The sequence below is a fragment of the Phlebotomus papatasi genome, chromosome 3 (assembly GCF_024763615.1).
Source record: "Phlebotomus papatasi isolate M1 chromosome 3, Ppap_2.1, whole genome shotgun sequence".
Taxonomy (NCBI): Eukaryota; Metazoa; Arthropoda; class Insecta; order Diptera; family Psychodidae; genus Phlebotomus; species Phlebotomus papatasi.
The window spans coordinates 58,803,701-58,821,633 of record NC_077224.1 but is presented as its reverse complement, the minus strand read 5'-3'; the positions used below and the strand labels follow the sequence as shown (position 1 = coordinate 58,821,633).

Below are 17,933 nucleotides of genomic sequence, written 5' to 3'. Positions count from 1 at the left end.
ACTCAAAATATTTCCCAAAATACACCTCAGGAATAATTTAATTGAAACGGGTAAAGAACTAGTGTGATGAGTTGATTTGAAAGATTCCGGTGATCACCGCAGTGAGATTTTTCTTCACCTCAAGACTAAAAACACTTTTTTAATCTTGCCCAGAGCTGTCGGTCCGAAAATGAATCTGGTCGATCTGGTGATCACCGGAATCTTTCAAATCAATTTAATTGAATTTCGTACAAAAATTATTTATCAGTTACGAACCGGTTCATTACTGATTCAAAACCGTTATTAGGTATGATTCAACGGTATTTTCGTCTAAGGACGAAATGTCCGCCTAGGTAATCTCTAAAACATAGTTTGGAGGGGAGAAAGGGGATGGGTGGGGGGGGGGAATGAGGGGCATGATAACCATCCTTGGATCGACTTATGGGGGTGTCCCTCGAACGTCCCAGGTCGCTATCTTTAACCGCTTGACCTCTAGAGCTGGCGACCTTCGGACGGACAGACGGACAAACAGCGTGATGACATTTCTCAGAAATCGTCTGAAACGTGAAGATTTGTTAACAAAAGTGATCTTTGAGGCGTGGCTGGTGGAAATTTTGGGGGAAGGGGTGTGAAAAAATCGAGGGATTATATACTGCTCTCTCCGTGAAGTTCGGGCAGTAAAAATGGATTAAATATCTTCTCCTTCTTTGAGTTTAGATGGAAAAAAAGGAAAAAGCCATATTTCACAGGTACCCCAATTCAAAGTTGCCCCACTTGCCTCAAAGTTTTCAATTATCACAAATTTTCCATTTACAAAAGCACAAAAGCGATTTAACATAGCGAATTAATGGTAAACGAATTGAAAAACCATACTTCATCTGTCAATCAAAACATTCCAGACAAAAATCAACACAAATTAAAGTCGATAAAGCAGAAGCAATTGAAAGACACGTGTATTTTTTGGTATAGCACCATAATGGCTGAAATAAACATAAAAATGTAAAAATGTAATTAAAACGATTACTTGTTAATTATCGAAGAAAACTTACCTTTCTAAACAAATCTCACATTGTCTGATACATTTTATATTTCTCCTTGATTTAAATAAAAAAACAAGATTAAAGTATCCTCATTTAATACTCTTTATTGTTATACTTATAACAATGACTAAATTAAACAATATGTTTTCTAAATCATGTATATATTGTTTCTCCATCATTGTAATGTGGTGTAAGGTATAAATATTAAATTAAAATTAAGGTATTATAAAAAATGTATTGGAACGATGATCTCAGTGATGAGAATCGCCTCATTAAATTTACATTACACAAAAACACATCGATTTTATACTTTAACGCTGATGTTACCTCTGAATAATGCATGCTTAATTTTCTCAAGAGTTCCTCACATACTTGTTTGATGTTCACAAATGGTAAAACTTTGGGTGTATGTGTGTGGAAAATCGACGAATAATTTTATTTGTTCTGAAGATGGTGTGGCTTGAGGAGACACAAAAAGGAAAATGTTTATTATGGGAAGAATCTGTGGGTATTTTTTTTCCTTTCTCCCAATTTGACTGAATGTCTTTCGAGGATTTGCAGGAGGATGAGACAAAAAGTAAGATTGAGAAAAAGACAAGAAGTGGAGCATAAAATTCACTGAGAGAAACATCCAAAAATGAATGAGTTTTTTTCTCATGATTTTCCACCCATGCCCTGCAATTACGAACGAGCCTTTCTGTTAAGGAAACTTTCTCGTATAGCGTCGTTGAGGCAGAAGAAGGGCAATTTGTCATAAAGTTGCCATCGGTTTTCCATCAGGATTCCTCCTGGTGCCCACAGAATCTCGCCGGAGAGGCAAAAATTGTGGGGTGTCGATCGAAATTATACAAATACTGAGCTCACAATTGCAGGAATGTGAGGCATTTTGTTGGGGAATAAGGAGTTGGCATCCAAAAGTGCCTTTGGGGAGAATGTCTGCACCATGTTCAGGCCTCCGGAAGATGGTAGTTAATGAGTAGGAAAGATTCTCATCAGGAATTCCTTTCTCTTGCCACCCGCCTCAAACGGGTGAAAGTGTGAAAGAGACATCCTAATGAGGTTGGTGATTTTTTTTCTACTTGGAAGCTCGTAAGTCTTAATTTGCCCTTCTTTTATGGTGCCCCATTATTCAGCATCTTACATGGTATCCTTTGCAGTGAAACGATTCACTTTTTCTACTCCTTTAACTATCCCGGCTGACATTCCGTCATGAATCTACTAAGATCACAATTTGCTTAGCCGATCGCATTTTACTGCTAACATTGCACATTATTTTTCAGATTTATTGCGAAAATCTCCAAAAATGGATTTAAAAACAACAAATTTGGACTTTAAAACCTGTGATTTATTATTAGTTTACGTCAAATTGAATCAATATTTTTATTTTAAATTCATTCTAAAGTTCATTTCTACGCTTCAATTAGATCATTATCCTTATTATACATATTCCTACTTAGAAATTTCAAAAACTTTCTGTATTTATGGATTATCTGACTATTGACTAATTAGGCCCAACGCAAAATATTAATAAAAAAATAGTAAGAGAAAAAATGCTTTTGATTTTTTTTTCATACTGAACCGTTGATTGAATTAATTCTAAGTGTATTTGTTCAGAAAATCGATAAATCAAGTTACCTTTTTGTAAGTTCAAATTAATTAATCGTGCATTATGGACCTCGAACAGAGGGCTTATATTTAAAAATAATCTATTGAAATGTTTTAATTTAACACTAAACCTACCATGACCCGGTCAAATTGACCGGTTTAAAATTAACACATATTTAAACGGTACAATGTCACTATCAAACTTTATGAATTTCTTAAAATATGCATGTAATATATTTTCAGAGTTTCAATTTTAATTTTTTGGTATTTTCCAAGACAAATTTGTTGAGTATCCTACCCTATCGCGATTTGTCGTTTGACCGAGAAACGACTAAAAACGGTCTGTAGGTTTAGTGTTAAAATTCTCTTTTGTAAACTAAGTGAAAATTTCCATTTCTTTTAAATAAAATTCAAAATCCTTATCGGAGAATGAAAATTTGTTTCATAATAGAAGTAATAAAAAAATAATGCTGGCACAATACCCCATAAAGGAACTAGGCCTTCCCACAAGTGGGATTTCTAGACATTCGTTATTATTTTTTTCTTATACAGGGATGAAGTTAGTCCCATCTGTGAAAACAAGTCACTTGATGCAAGTCGAACACCTTCTATGCCAAAAAAATTCCTGATAACCTAAAGGGGATTCGAACCCGAAACACTACTTGCAATATAGAGTGGGTCCTCTATCATTTTATCCATTATGCGCCTAATTCCGCTGTTGATGCCAATTTAGACCAAAGTATTTTGATTCCAAATTTTACTATCTGACTGAAAATGTCCCACTGCGTTATACCCAGATTCATATTTCACTTGGAAAACTTTATGATTGAAATATTTTGGAAAATATTTCAGATTTCTGGCAATTTAAATATCAATGAATTTTATAAAAATAATCAACCAAGATGAACTGTATTTGCATAATTCTTTATATCATCAAGTAAGGAAATTTCATTAAAAAATAGATTATTTGCATTTTCGAACTCATGTTATATGAGAAAAAAAGCTCGATTGGCGTTGTCAGATTTCAAACTCACGTGTGATAATGCTATAAAAATCACAGAATTCCCCTACTACACACGTAAAGTATAAAACGCTCGAGATTGTGCTGAAAACACTCACAGTTCAACCACAAAACGGTTAAAATGGCACTGGAAACAATCACGGCTCAAGAATAAATCCGATTAAATTCGCCTGAAAATATGCACAGTTTAAACATAAAAGAGTTAAAACTGTTTTAGAAACACTTAAGCTCAATTAAGAAATGTTTAAGATTGTGCATAAAATATAGATAACTCAAGATAAAGATTGTGCTAAAAACACGTACAGTTCTAGCACAAAACGCTTAAGATGCTGCTAAAACGGTTAAAATCCAGCATAAGCTCAGATCTAAATTCTTGACAGTTTTCTTAATCTTAACCGTTTTAGTTTAATCCAAGTGCGTGTTTTCAGCACAATATTAACAGTTTTATGCTTGAGCTGTACGGGTAGTTAGCATGATCTTGATCGTATTATTCTTGATCTGTGCGTGTTTTAGAACAATCTAAAGCATCCGAACCATCTTATTCTTGAACTGTGCGTGTTTTCAACACATTCTAAACCGTTTTTTGCTTAAACTGATTTCATCGAAAGAATAAACGACTAGGTGAGATTTTCCAAGTCTTATTCGTATATGACAGTCGTGAGATATATTTCGAAATACTCCCGTTTGAACGAATACTTACAGGACAATTTGAAAATGTAGGGCTTTGAAAGGCATATATGCAATTTCCAGCAAATAATATTTTCTTTTAACACTTGCGCACAAAAAAGCTATTTTCGATTTCATCCTTTCAAGTCAATATTACTCAGTGTTTTTAAATTTTAATACTTTTCTTTGAATTTGTGTGCATTGTGTGGTCAATATATTATTATTATTCTTTCAACTTAAGGATAGATAAGCAATTCACATGGCAGTAGCATTCTTATTTTTTATATAATTTTAAATCGGACATTATACAAATTTGAATTTGGGCTTGTCGAAAAGACTTTTCCCAAAGGCAGAGGTCTCATTCTAAGTGATAAGTGGATGAAAAACTTTGCTATTCGTAAGAGGTAGTTTAAAATCTTGGTCTACGAATTCAACTACGTCGAAACACTTACGAGAATTCCTTGAAATACCGAATCACTAAGAAGAAGGCCTATGTGTCAGCCGGGTAGGTTCGCATTGCCTCTACTTTTTGTCCTTTTCACATTCACTTTTTTTTACATCTTTCATCCCGAAAAGGGCATTCAGCGCTGTTTCTTTCCTCGGAATACTTTTTTTTCATGCGCTCACCACAGATTCATGAATTATCACCCGCAATATGAACGCCGGGGAGGCGACCCATGAGGAATATGGACGTGTGATGGGAAGGGATGAAGGAAGATGGAATGGGATGCTCAAGAAATGTCGCATTCTCCGCACTGTCGCACTAATTAAAGGCTCATTTTCAATTAGTTTAATTGCTTGAAGAGGAAAACGTCATACATGATGGCCTTGTATCTCTCGGAGCACGCTTTGCACTGGATCCTTTCACTTTGTTACGCATTGAGAGTCGTCATACCCAGCAAATTGGTGTTGGTGGCTATGAAATTGGGATGGCAATTATCCACCCGATTTGCTTCTTCATTGGGAATCGAAAAGTGTCGGTATGTTATAAATTCTGGTTGCATTGGCTGCAGACGTTTATTGGCCTCAATAATTCGCTGCTTCTTTAGCTTCAGCCATCCCAAAACCGATATCAGTACGATGAAAACAATTATTCCCAATACGCAGCCAACAATCAGTCCCAAACGTCTAGTCAGAATTGAATGTATAAAACTCTGTCCAGCTACACCATTATCATCCATCATGAGACTCGGAGAAGCGTCCAAAGTCGTAACTTCCTGGCACTTGGTCGTTGCATTGTCACTCAGGAGCCGCTCAAGTTCTCCTGGAAAATAATCTCCACCTGGTCCAGAGCTTATCTGATTAGGAGATGACCATTCCGTTGAGTCAGGATCTATCATTGGGGCTTGTTGGAATGCCACCCAATTACCAATACCCAGTACGCAAATCCTATACCGTGTGCTTGAAGCCAGCTTAACAAGCTTAGTCGAACTAGCTGAACGATTGAGAGTCTTTGTGAAGATCTAAAAATAACAATTTACGTAACAAAAATTGCAAATTTGTTCAAAGAAACAATTTAAGTACTCCCAAGCATTGCAACTTTTTCTAGCTAAAATTATCTTTCAAATCTCTTTCACACATTTCCCAGCTTTAGAGATTTTCTGAAAGCAACATAATTCGCCGTTTGCGGCTTTAGAAAGGTAAATTTATTAGGAAGATAACTACCACACGTTTTTCGTGAAGAATTCATGATTCTTGATAACAACTAAATTATGTAACTTTGCAGAAAGAAAACAGCCCATTTAATTTGCAGAGGATTTCATGAAATGCTTCCGCAGAATATTACTCTCAATTTTTTCAAAGCTCTCAAGAGGGAGACAAGTGTTCAGAAATATGTACACCACTTTTGAAAGTTATACTTTATAAAAAATTTTAAAACTTTTCGTAATGTAGGAGAAAGGCTCATAATTTTGTCCAGTTTCTTATTTTGGACACTTTGAGGATAAAATTGGACACTAAAAATAAATTGATTAAAATGATGGATTTTTATTTTAATATTTGATGAATAATGAATTCCATCTAAATATTTGTTCTTTTTGGAAGATTTTAACACTAAATACGTTAAATTTTGAATATGATTTGAGTTAAAATTGCTTTGTTGAAAATTGAGCAATTGCTTACGAGAAATATGGCAGAACTTCGTGTTTACTTCAGTCTTATTTAGCTGTGGTGCAGTACTAACAATGTTTCTTCGCTTTTTTTGGGTGATATTATTGCATATTCATTGAATATTGTGTTAATTCACGTTAGTGGTGATTTGTACATTTGACATGGAGTGAAAGCGCACTACCTTCGGACGACTCAATTTTCGGACAACGTAATTTTTTCTCTATGTTCTTATGAATTTCACCTATGGATCTCTTCTGAAAAATTGAGGCATTAGACTAGCTATTACGGCGTTATCACACTTGCGCATTAAAATTTTAATGTGATTCACATTAATTGTCGCTTGTGAGCGTCCAAATATGCTATTTGTGTCTTTGAGTCAATTAATATTTGGGTTTTTTCTATTTATTGATAAAGAAGTGGACTTGGCCTGCAAAAATAAATTTAAATTTACCTAAAGCATAAATATTTTTCACATTAAAAAATTAAAGAGAAATTCGTATTAATTTTTCACATTAATGCTATAAATCAATTTATATCAAACTTTGAGGGCCAAGTCTAACTTTTTAACAACAAATAGATCAAATTTTTTTTTAGATTTTTTTTTTAATTAGATAGATAGATTTATTTGCTCTTAAACTTTGAATTTGAATTTGAATGTAAAATGATTCAAACACACAAATTACACATTTAGACTCTCACCAGCGACAATTAATGTGAATCATATTAAAATTTTAATGTGCAAGTGTGATAACACAGTTAAGATATAATATTATAATGGGCCAAATTCATTTATAACACATTGAAAAAGATGATTTGTGCGAAGCATAAGTCGGCCGAAGGTAGCGCGCCTTCCCCTACTCAAATCTAGATTTTTTTTGCTTTGTCAATTGGTCTGGGGTTTCACAGGGCATGGGATTTGGGGCTCTGCACTTTGAATTATTAATATTTTTCTTAATTGTAGCTTTTAACGATTTTTCTTGTTGTCTTTGATATGGATTTCTTTGTGAGACTCGTTCAAAGTTCATTTTATCATGTAATGGACTTTCATTTAGTTGTACACCACTTCTGTCTACAGTCTCTCACCCTTGAAAGCTCAGTTATCGCATGTTTATGGCACAAGCATGAGAAAAAAATTATGCAATTAAATTAATTATGCGCTGAAAAAGTAAGGATACAAAAAGTGATGAGATATTTTGCTCAGAAGTATTCTTTTACATGGTATTACTAAAATTTTTATTGTGATTAAAAGCTTCAATTTCACTTCATAAAATGGAAAAGCTCATTGAGTTCATACACTTTTTTTTCAACTTCATTATATAAAAAATATTGCAAAAATATTGCTTTTTGTCGACATCAAAGTTCAATTTCTAAATGAAAATTGCAATGAAGCATGGAGAAATGATAACCAAATATATTCCTTTTGTGCTGGAAACCATAGGGAAATTAGATTTTAATTAATTTACTCGGTAATATTAAGCTTTCAAGCAAGGTTTTTTTTTATTCTGACTAATGGGTTTTAACGTTCTTATAGCAGCGTTCACTCTATGAACTCACAAAATAAATGGATAATATCAAATAACGTTGTTGTAGCTTATATTAATTTTAGCGCATATAAAGTTTGAAGCTCCACCACAAAAGGCTAAAGAGATTATGATGTAAATCGGAGTTTAAGTGACAAAGTTATAAGTATTGCTAACAATAAAGTACACCATACATAATGCACTTGATAAGTGAGAAAAATTCGAGAGAATTTTAAAAAACCTCAAGTTGTGCTGAAAATCTTCAAAACACCGCAAAAGAACGAGTTTTATGAGGCAAGATTGTCATACTTGACACGATTGACTTGCGGAAGAAGGATTTTTTTTCTTCATTTTAATTTATAATCTCTTTGGAAACTCCATGAAAAGTTCAAGTCGACGTTACGGGAAAAGTTCCTGTGGCTAACTAAAAGTGCAAAAAAAAAGAAGAAAGAAAGAAATTATGAGGACTCACCTCATTGCCCAGAATGTCGAGAGGGTGAAAGACTACATGGTATCCAGTAAGACCGGTATACTCTCGACTCTGCCAGGAAACAATCACAGAGTAGGGCTGAATGTCCTGAATGGCCACTTTGAGAATTAGTGGTGCATCACAGAATTCCTGAGGCTGCATCTCGAACAGCACCCTCCCCCGCAGTTCCATCGGTTGATCACAGTGCACATGATGCTGACCCATCATCCACTTCTGATGGTCACGTAGCCACTCCCATAACTCTTGGGTGTCGCAGGAGCAAGATATAGGATTATCTAATTGATATGGTGGGAGAGAATAGCTCCATTAATCACAGGGTATAGTAGTGGTATTGAGTCATGGATTACGGTTCTTAAGAAAAATTGCAGTATTTATGGATTTGAAATGCATTTAGTAAAGTTCTTAAGCTATTTAACTGCTTTTCACGAAAAATACCCAAACAGCAAAATCATTTTTGCGTTATTTTTTGTTATGCTTACGAAAATGTTGGCATACCAAGTGGTAAAGCTCACTTCTAAAAATTACACACTGTACATGTTTTTCTTTAATTTTTAGCTCTTTAAATTTACAATAAATTAAAGCACCCCAAATAGCAATTTGGAGTAAGATTACTGCTGGATATATGTATTCTGGATTCCAAAATCGGGTCCTATGATGGTCGTCAGAGAGTCGAATGACGGTAATTGAGGAATAATATGACGGCAATTACTGAAGTCAATTGGCGTCATAATAACTCTGAAATTACTCGCTCACGACTAAAATATGACGCCGACTTCCAGTAACTTCCAGTGTCCCTATAAAAAATATTCCCCTCGCTGGGTATATCTCAGGGGTAATTTAACGTGTCAAATGGCAAATAAAACTATTCAGTGCTGTAAATTCGCAAAGTATTTCGCGTGTTTTCTCAACAATATTATAGTGCGTATTGAGAAAAAAAGCTCTCCCGATAGACATGTGTGTTGTGATTCGAAAAAGTACAGTGCCAACAGGAATTAAGTGAAAATTAGGCAATTTTTGGCATGATAAATACACAAACATTTTTCTGTAAAATGAAATTTTGTGGTACAGGAGTTTGCTCCAGTTTCTGTAGTGTCCTGTGATTGAAATTTTGTGTTGAAAAGACCTATTTAGTGAAAATTTTAAAAGATTTTTTTGTGTTGTTGCTATTCAGTTGGAAAATTTTCAACATGTCGGATGCCTCATTCAGCAATAGTCGAATGGCAAAAATCTTCGCAAATACGAGTAGTAAATTAGGGAAAAAATAGAGAAATTTACAAGATTCCCCAGAAAAGCTATGCAAGCCATTGTGAGGAGACCTCGGCCTCGAGGCAGACCTAGGACAAGGTGGCTGAATCAAATTCAGAATCTTGCCTTGGAACGCCTCGGGATCGAACCCGAACATCTTCCTGAAGTGGCGGAGGATCGACAAGCGTGGGCTGCTAATTTGGATGTCATGGGCCCGCGACCCCAATAGGGATAAGCGGTTGAAAATGAATGAATGAATAGAGAAATTTACATAGAACGTAGTAGAAAACGACAGAAAATGTGATGAATTGTTGAGAAAATAGTGTCTGCGATGGTAGTACAATACAAAGTAGTAAAGTTCACTTGACGTTTTCATTCAAAGTGCGTACGTCGATTTCGTACCTATGCGTTAGTAAGGAACTCCAAATGCATTTTTTGGCGCGTTACTTTTTGTACGGAAAAAGACCGTCATTTGGAGTCGCTTTTGTTACCGCATGGTAGAGTAAACTTTAGAACCATAAAATAACGATAATATTACTAATTCAATCTATAGTAATGCTGTGACCAAAATACGACGCGAATATGACTAATTTTTAAGATTCCAATTAAGAGAAATCTTTTTGACCATTTCTTGTACACCAAAATCCAGTCATTTTTGAGTCATAGTAATTTTTTGCGGATTGAGACTGCGCATATGTGCAGTAAAAAAACAAATTTGTTCACCAGAAATATGATTTAATCAGTATTCAATTTAAAACTCTGTGAATTTTTCATGCTAGTTTCGACAAGTGGAAAATAAAATGGTCGTTATTTACCTATTTTGTTATATTAAATATCAACTTGTCAGAATAAAAGTCAAATACGTCGATTTTCTGCAAAATTCGTTTCTTTCGCTTTTCGGGTACTGCTTAACACCCTCTACCTTCCCCGTGAATATTATACCGGAATGTTAATTTATTCCCAAAGGGTTAGAGGTCTCAAATCTTAAAAACCCTATACTTAACATGTAAAAGCTCATCTTGATATTGTTTTTTTTTTTTGTAAAATTGGCCTTTCGCGACTTATTCGTTTTATATTCTGAACCATTGATATATAAATTAAACCAATTTTTATAAATATTATTTAAAGTGTTTACTGACCAAATTTAATTTTTTTAGTTATCAAATTTATTTTTTTACTGCTTATGTTTTTCCGTACTTTAATTATAAACCTTTTTGAATAACTCACTTTTCATCTCGTAAGTAATCTTCCAAAAGAATATGCTCTTCTTCTTTTAGGATGTACTGAGTGGCATGTTTGAATTGGAATACCTTTAAAATTGAGTTTAATACAATAGAATTGAGACATATTACAATGTAATTGATCTTCACGATTAGTTTATTGAGCTAAATTACATCATGGTAAAGTCCAATTCCATTTAAAAATAGGAGGAAAAAACTCTATTTCAAACGTCTTCAATTCAAAAGTGCCCCACTTCCCCCTAATGCTTGAAAATATTGGGGAGATTAAAGCCTTTTAATAAAAAAAAATAACAAAAATATGACAAATAATTGGAGAAAAATTTTACCGGTTTGAGATATATAAGAAGAGTAAAGCAAATGTCATTATTTAATACGAATATATCATTAGCTTCCTTTTCCTTAAAAACTACATTGTAATAAATTGTAAAAAAAAAACAATGAAATGTATTAATGTAGAATGAAAATTTAAAGAAAAACTGTGAATCGTATTTACCTACAATTCTAAGTAATTAATCTGATTTTGCTACTTGGATATCTTGAAGAATACTGATAAAGAAAAGGTATTTCAGACTCACCTTCAGCTCTTAAGGTCTTAACATGGGTCTCAATGGTCCTTAGTGCTCTCAAAGGAAGATTCTCGAAGTAATTCATCCTCAAATCCAGTACATTCAGCTTTCTTAAATTCCTGAAAGCCTCGGCTGAAATAGTCGTCAGTCTGTTACCCCGTAGATAAAGGTCCGTCAGTCTAATCAGATGCCGGAAAGCAATTTTTCCAATCCTACTCAGTTGATTGAAAGAGAGATCGAGTGTCTGCAAATTGCCTAGGTCATCAGTGAACTCCTCAAGTTCCTTAAGGCTATTATGAGACAAATTCAGCATTCTCAGATGCTTAAGGCCCTGGAGTCTTTCCCTGGGTAAAATCGTGAGTTCATTAAGACTGAGATCTAGAGTCAAAAGTTGCGAGAGCGTTGAAAAGGCTCCTGGAGATATTCTTCCAATACGATTTTGCACGAGATAGCAATGCTGCAGAGCTGGGAAGACCACAAAATCCCTACTTGTAACAATTGAAATGTTCGTTCGGGTAATGTGAATCTCTTTGAGATGGGGAAATCTCTGATTGTCGTTGCCGTAGTAGAACTCAGTGAGAGGATTTCCCGTGAGATTGAGCCAACTCAATCTTGGTAGGGAGTTCTCAGATAAGGCTGAACTCGGTATTTGACGGAAGCGATTCCGAGCCAGATCAACACGATGCAAACTGTAGGAGTTCTGGAAGAAGTTGGCAGGCAATGACAAAAGAATATTCCCACTGAGATCTACGAAATCCAGTTGCGTCAAATTAAAGGTGTTGAACCCACTGACGAGTGAAATAGAGTTGTCACTGAGATCCAGATGCCTAAGACTCGGTAATCCGTTCAATCTGAAGAAATCCACACTCGTAAGAGTATTCTTGGCCATTGTTAGTGTCTCTAGCGTTGAGATATTCTGCAGAGCAATATTGGGAAAATCCGTAAAGATATTACCATCGAGTCGTAGCTCCTTGAAAACATTGAGGCCACTAAAGACGTTTCTCTTTATGATCTTCATCCGATTTCTGCTCAAGTCAATTCTAACGAGATTGGTATTTTTGGCGAAGATGGCTTCTGGAAGCACCTGTATGCTACAGTTTGTCACCACAAGACTCTGAAGTGAGGGAAGTTTGTCAAAGATCCCTGTAACGATTTCTGTAAAGTTATTGCTCCCCACTCGTAGAGTCCGTAAGCTAGGGATATCCAGTTGCTTAATATCAGCCGGGATTAGGTTATTCTCTTCTAGATTTAACTCATTGAGATTGGTCATTCCACGGAAAGTGCCTATATCTATTCTGGATACAGAAGAATTCCGAATACTAAGGACTGCAACTGGTAGTCCGTCAAAAATATCCCTATTGAGGAGGGTGATGAAATTGTTGGACAGGTCCAGTGTCTTGAGTTTTTTCATCTTCCCGAAAGCCCTGCCCTCAATGACTTGAATGTTGTTGTTGGCCAAATTCAGGTCTTCCAATTCAACCAAATGCTCAGAAAACATATCTCTTGTCACATGTTCGAGACGATTGTGACTGAGATCGAGCAATCGTAGGACCACCATGGCTTGGAAAGCATCAGCAGAGATGGAGGAGATCGAATTGTTGTTAAGATAGAGCCGCTCTAAGTGATGCATATCCCTTAAGAGGGTGCGGTTTAGGGTCTGTAGATGATTGTTACTGAGCCAGAGGACTTGAACACTAGATTGACCTGCCAATGCACCTTCAGCTATGTTCGTGATCTCATTGGATTCCAGCTGAATGGATACGATGGCTGATTGATCGGCTGGAAAGACGGCTTCCAACTGATTGAGCTCATGATTATTCTGTAGCGTAATGGCTTGAAGGCTCATTAGGCTTGCCAATGCTGCTGGTTCAATGGCTCCAATTCGATTGTTATGTAAGTGTAGTTCTAACAAACTCGGCAGTGGATAGAAGACACTCCGCCTGATCAAACGTATACGGTTGTTCTGTAGTCTCAACAAACGCAGGTTATTTAGTCTGGAAAAAGTACCCCGTTCCAGTTCACTGATTTCATTCGCATCCAAGCTCAGGGATGTAAGCTTAGCTGTATTTTCCAGGAAATTGCTTGGAAGATGGGGTATAAAATTGGAATTAAGATGCAACTGCTCGAGATTCATGAGTGTTCTAAGAGCATTGCCATCCAAGCGCCTAATTGCATTGGCTTCCAGGTATATCACGATGATCTGGGTGGAATTTGTAAAGGCATCACCAGGCAATTCGAGAATATTGTTGCCAGTGAGAAATACTTCCCGCAACAAGGGTAGATTGCAGAAGACACCATTGATGTAGTGGATGTGATTGTGACTCAAATCCACAGTCTGAAGCTTCTTGTTCCACGCAAAAATTCCCCCATCCAAGTGGATAATATTGTTGTGACTCATGTCGAGACTCATGAGCTCATGTAGACTCCTGAAGGCATTTCTGTGGACTGTCTCAATAAGATTGGAATAGAGGGAAAGTGTCTTGAGTTTGGTAAATGGGATACAGAAGTCCTCGTCAATCTGTTCCAAACTATTGGAACTAATGTCGAGAAATTGGAGTGACACGAGCCGTGATACACCATCCCATCGGAATGCGCTAATCCCATTCAATGCCACACGCAGCGACCGGAGATTATCCAAATGGGTGAGTGCATTCATTGGAAATAATTTTAGCTTATTATCTGACAAATCCACCTCGGCCAGAGACATTTCCAGCCCCTTGAAAGCATCCACGGGGATTGTCTCCAGGGCATTGCTCTTCATGTTGAGCTTCACCAAATGGAGACCATCGAAGCCCCCATTGAAAGTCTCAGTGATTTCATTTGACTCCAAATCCAGCACCATGAGCCGCTCCAGGCCAGACAGTGCTTTGTGCGGAACCTAATTTAAAGGAAAACTATTTACACACCCTCACCATCAGCAAAAATAGATACAATGGCATTTTCCACGAAAATCCTTTTTTTATTATTTTAAGGGTGAGCTATAGGATTTTGAGTCAATTTGAGATCTTCCTTAGAAACATGTCCTTGGGTACTCATTATTGTGTAACTTTACCCCCTTACTCTCTCTGTGGTTTTGTACTAGCAAAGTTTCCAACAGCACTGCAGATTTTACGATATCGTCATAAATATTTGAACACAGAAGAGTGAAAATAATTTCCCTAAATAAATGAATAATGGTTAATTACTAAAACCATTGAAAATTTTGTGAGGATTAACGCACCTAATACAATAAACAATAAATGAAATCCATTATAAATTCGTTAAAACTATGTGTTATGTATTGAAACAATAAAACAACTTAACTATTTTATTTTAATAGGAATATCAACACAATAGTATTAAAAACAATATTCCCAATAATCCTATTAAAATTTAACAAATTATTTGCAAATATTCTCTTTATGTAAATCTTCAATAATGAAAATGTTTTGATTAAAAAAAATTGTTTATGATTTTGCAGAGTAGTACAGGAATTTGTTTTTAGATTATTTTGCTGGAAGTGAAATAAACCATTTAGAAAAAAAATCAATGGAACATGGTAAATCACAAAGTCGTATAAATCATTCGATAGAATTTTGCAGATTATAGGAGATTGCAGGAGCTATTCGGATAATATCTTGATGGTCTCATTCAATATTAGTAGTTTATATGGTGAAGAAGTTTCTGTTTAATAAATGGACTATAAAAATAAAAGAATCCTTTAATATTATCTGTTTAATTATTTTTTCTTTAAATACTTTATTCTTTATTCTCATAATATAAAAAAAAAGCTCGTATTAATAATTTACTCTCAAGACGTTGAACAAATTCGATAAGTCCAACGAAGCGGACATCTGTCATTTTTCCTCCCAATTATTTGTAATAAAATAACTGGATAATTTTGTATTGTAAATATTGTATTATATTGTGTGAGATGAACCTAATACTCTAAGACGGCGGTAGACGTTAAGCGAAAAATTTTTATTGCTGCAAATTGTATTGACATCGTGTTCTGGATTAATTAATAAATCGTGTTGGAAGAAGTAGGGAAGTCCAAGTAATTGAAAACATTTCAAGACTCGTCTTATGCTAAATCTACATGAATTTTCTTTAAGCCATGTAGCTTCAATCAGTTCTTCTTGGATATTGGCCATTTTATATTACCAGGCACATTAGAAGTAATAAAAGTTATAATAATTAGTATTGAACTGTAAAGTCCAAAATGGACAGCCGTTATTAAAAAAAATATTATTATAATTAATAAATCTTGAATTATATTGGTATAGCGGATGTCAAAAGGTTGTTGCCTAATATACATTTGTCGAGAATCCATATGGAAAAAAATGATAGCATTTTTTTTTTATTTTTCTAAAAAAATTTATATATTTCATTTCATATAAAAAATAATTGTTTTTCAAAAGTTAATCATTTTTTATGAGTCAAAAGTTTGTTGCCTCATTTGTAAAGTAATTCAAAATTATCAAAAATGAGCAACTAGCATAATGTAATCTGATTATATGTTGAAGTTATGTTAATTTATATGCAAATGGTGGCTTTGAACACTTCTAAAGTTTCCAGTGTTCCCGTTGTGATTTTCCATAAAATTTGGCAATTGACAATACAGATTTATTCTTACAGGTATCTCTCGACTATTTCCCTTCTTTTAACTTCTTGTAAGATTCCATTTTTAACCTAAATCATAAATTCACAAAGAAACTTATTCTTTATCACCACTTTTATATAAATATATTGACCACTGAAAACTTCAGAAATATACGAACTCATCATTTGCTTCCTAAACAAGATAATTTCAAAATATAGTCGGATTACATTAAGTTAGTTCCATGTTTTTGATCAATTTGTATTACTTTTTAAATGATGGCCCCTACACACTGAAGAAATTTATGTCCATATTGAAGCAAATTCCTTACGATTGTGTAAGAAAAGCTCTTTAATATGGACACAAATTTATCTAATGTCTAGAGGCCATGAGGTAACAAACTTTTGATTCACAAAAAATAATCAACTTTTGAAATTTTTTTTTGCATGAAATTAAGTGCGTTTTTTTAAATACATAAAAAAAGATATACGGCTTACAGGCAATTCTAAAAGAAAAATAATTATTTTTTATCATTTTTACCACATTGTTTCCTGAACATACTTTAGGCATTAAGCTCTTAACACTCATTGTGAAGAGAGATTTCATCCAGATAGCATAAATTGACAGTTAAAAAATGAAGTTCCAGAAAAAAGGTTTGTAAACTTTCTCAAAGATAAATTAAAACGTTATAGTAAAACTTAATGTGATAACAGAAACTGCCCTATAAGTCTGCTTAAAACTGTCCCTGATTCACGTCTTAGAATTCAAAACGAAATTTGCAGAAAAAAATCCTAATTAATTCTGTGCTAAACACATTACTGTCAAAAAGTAGTAAAAATATAGTCATAAAAAAGTACCTTTAGGTATTGACTAATAACGGTCAAAGAGATATTTTTTATAGAAAAAACTCAATTTTTTTTCAATGGTTGATAAATTTGAATTTAAATATTTACTTTGCTGCAAATAGGGTAAGTGTGCCAAATTACGGCCAGCTTGCAATTTCGGCCACCTTTTTTGTTCCTCTAATTTCCATGAACTTTTAGATTTTACGTACTCTAGAGATTATACAATGCAAAAGAATAACAAAAAAATGTAGATTCGACAAACGAGATGACGTGAAAAAGGCATTGGAAGAATTCCCGAAGGGCAACGGACTATGAGAATGAAGGTGGCCGAAATAGGGTACCAAAGCTATGTCTATATTTTTATTCATTTTAAAATGTATTAAGAATGATTTTAGAGTAAATTAAGAAGGTAAACTCTTTACATGGTTCCCAGCAACACTCTTTCAGAAGAAAGAATAAAAAAATCAATTTGTATTTGAAATATTACATTTCAAACTTGAGACTTTGACGCTTGCATGCAACTATGCCGAAATTTGGCACACTTACCCTAACCATTTTACAATTAATCATTTTGATAACTATATCATTTTGCAAGCTAAAGGGTTAACATACAAACTTGAGCCGGAAGTGTGGGCCCAACAAGAGAAAGTGAAACATTTAACATTTAAATTGATCTCAATTTTCGCACTATAGTGACACCCACTGCCAAAAAAAGAGGAGTGTGCACAAGAAAATAGACACAGCCGCGAGTTGAAATGTTGAACAAAAAGGAAAGTGTGTTGAATAAAAAAAAAGTTCAACATAGAAAAGGAAAATCGATTGAAACAGTTTACCCTCTCCTCGTGTGGTATCTCTTTCAGCAACATTCTGTGTAAGAGTCAACAAGAATAGAACAGCGTGTCGAAAATTCATTGTTTGCCCGAAAACGACAGTATTTTCAACTTTTGGTAATGTAGCAACTGCCAAAAGAGAAATTGTGTATCCTATCTCCTCATTCATGAGCATGACTATTGATTTATTATCCCAT

At 34.6% G+C, this 17,933-nt stretch overlaps 1 protein-coding gene across 1 annotated transcript in view; it reads right to left on the bottom strand.

Moving 5' to 3' along the window:
* Positions 1 to 1,097: 1,097 nt before the first annotated feature.
* Positions 1,098 to 17,933, bottom strand: part of LOC129807025 (protein artichoke) — a 61,173-nt gene continuing 44,337 nt past the window's right edge. The window contains exons 4-6 of the mRNA XM_055855969.1: positions 11,492 to 14,360; positions 8,413 to 8,705; positions 1,098 to 5,774 (exon numbers count right to left, since the gene is read on the bottom strand). Coding sequence (XP_055711944.1) covers positions 5,184 to 5,774; positions 8,413 to 8,705; positions 11,492 to 14,360 — 3,753 coding nt within the window. The 3' untranslated portion in view covers positions 1,098 to 5,183. The remainder of the gene's footprint in view (positions 5,775 to 8,412; positions 8,706 to 11,491; positions 14,361 to 17,933) is intronic.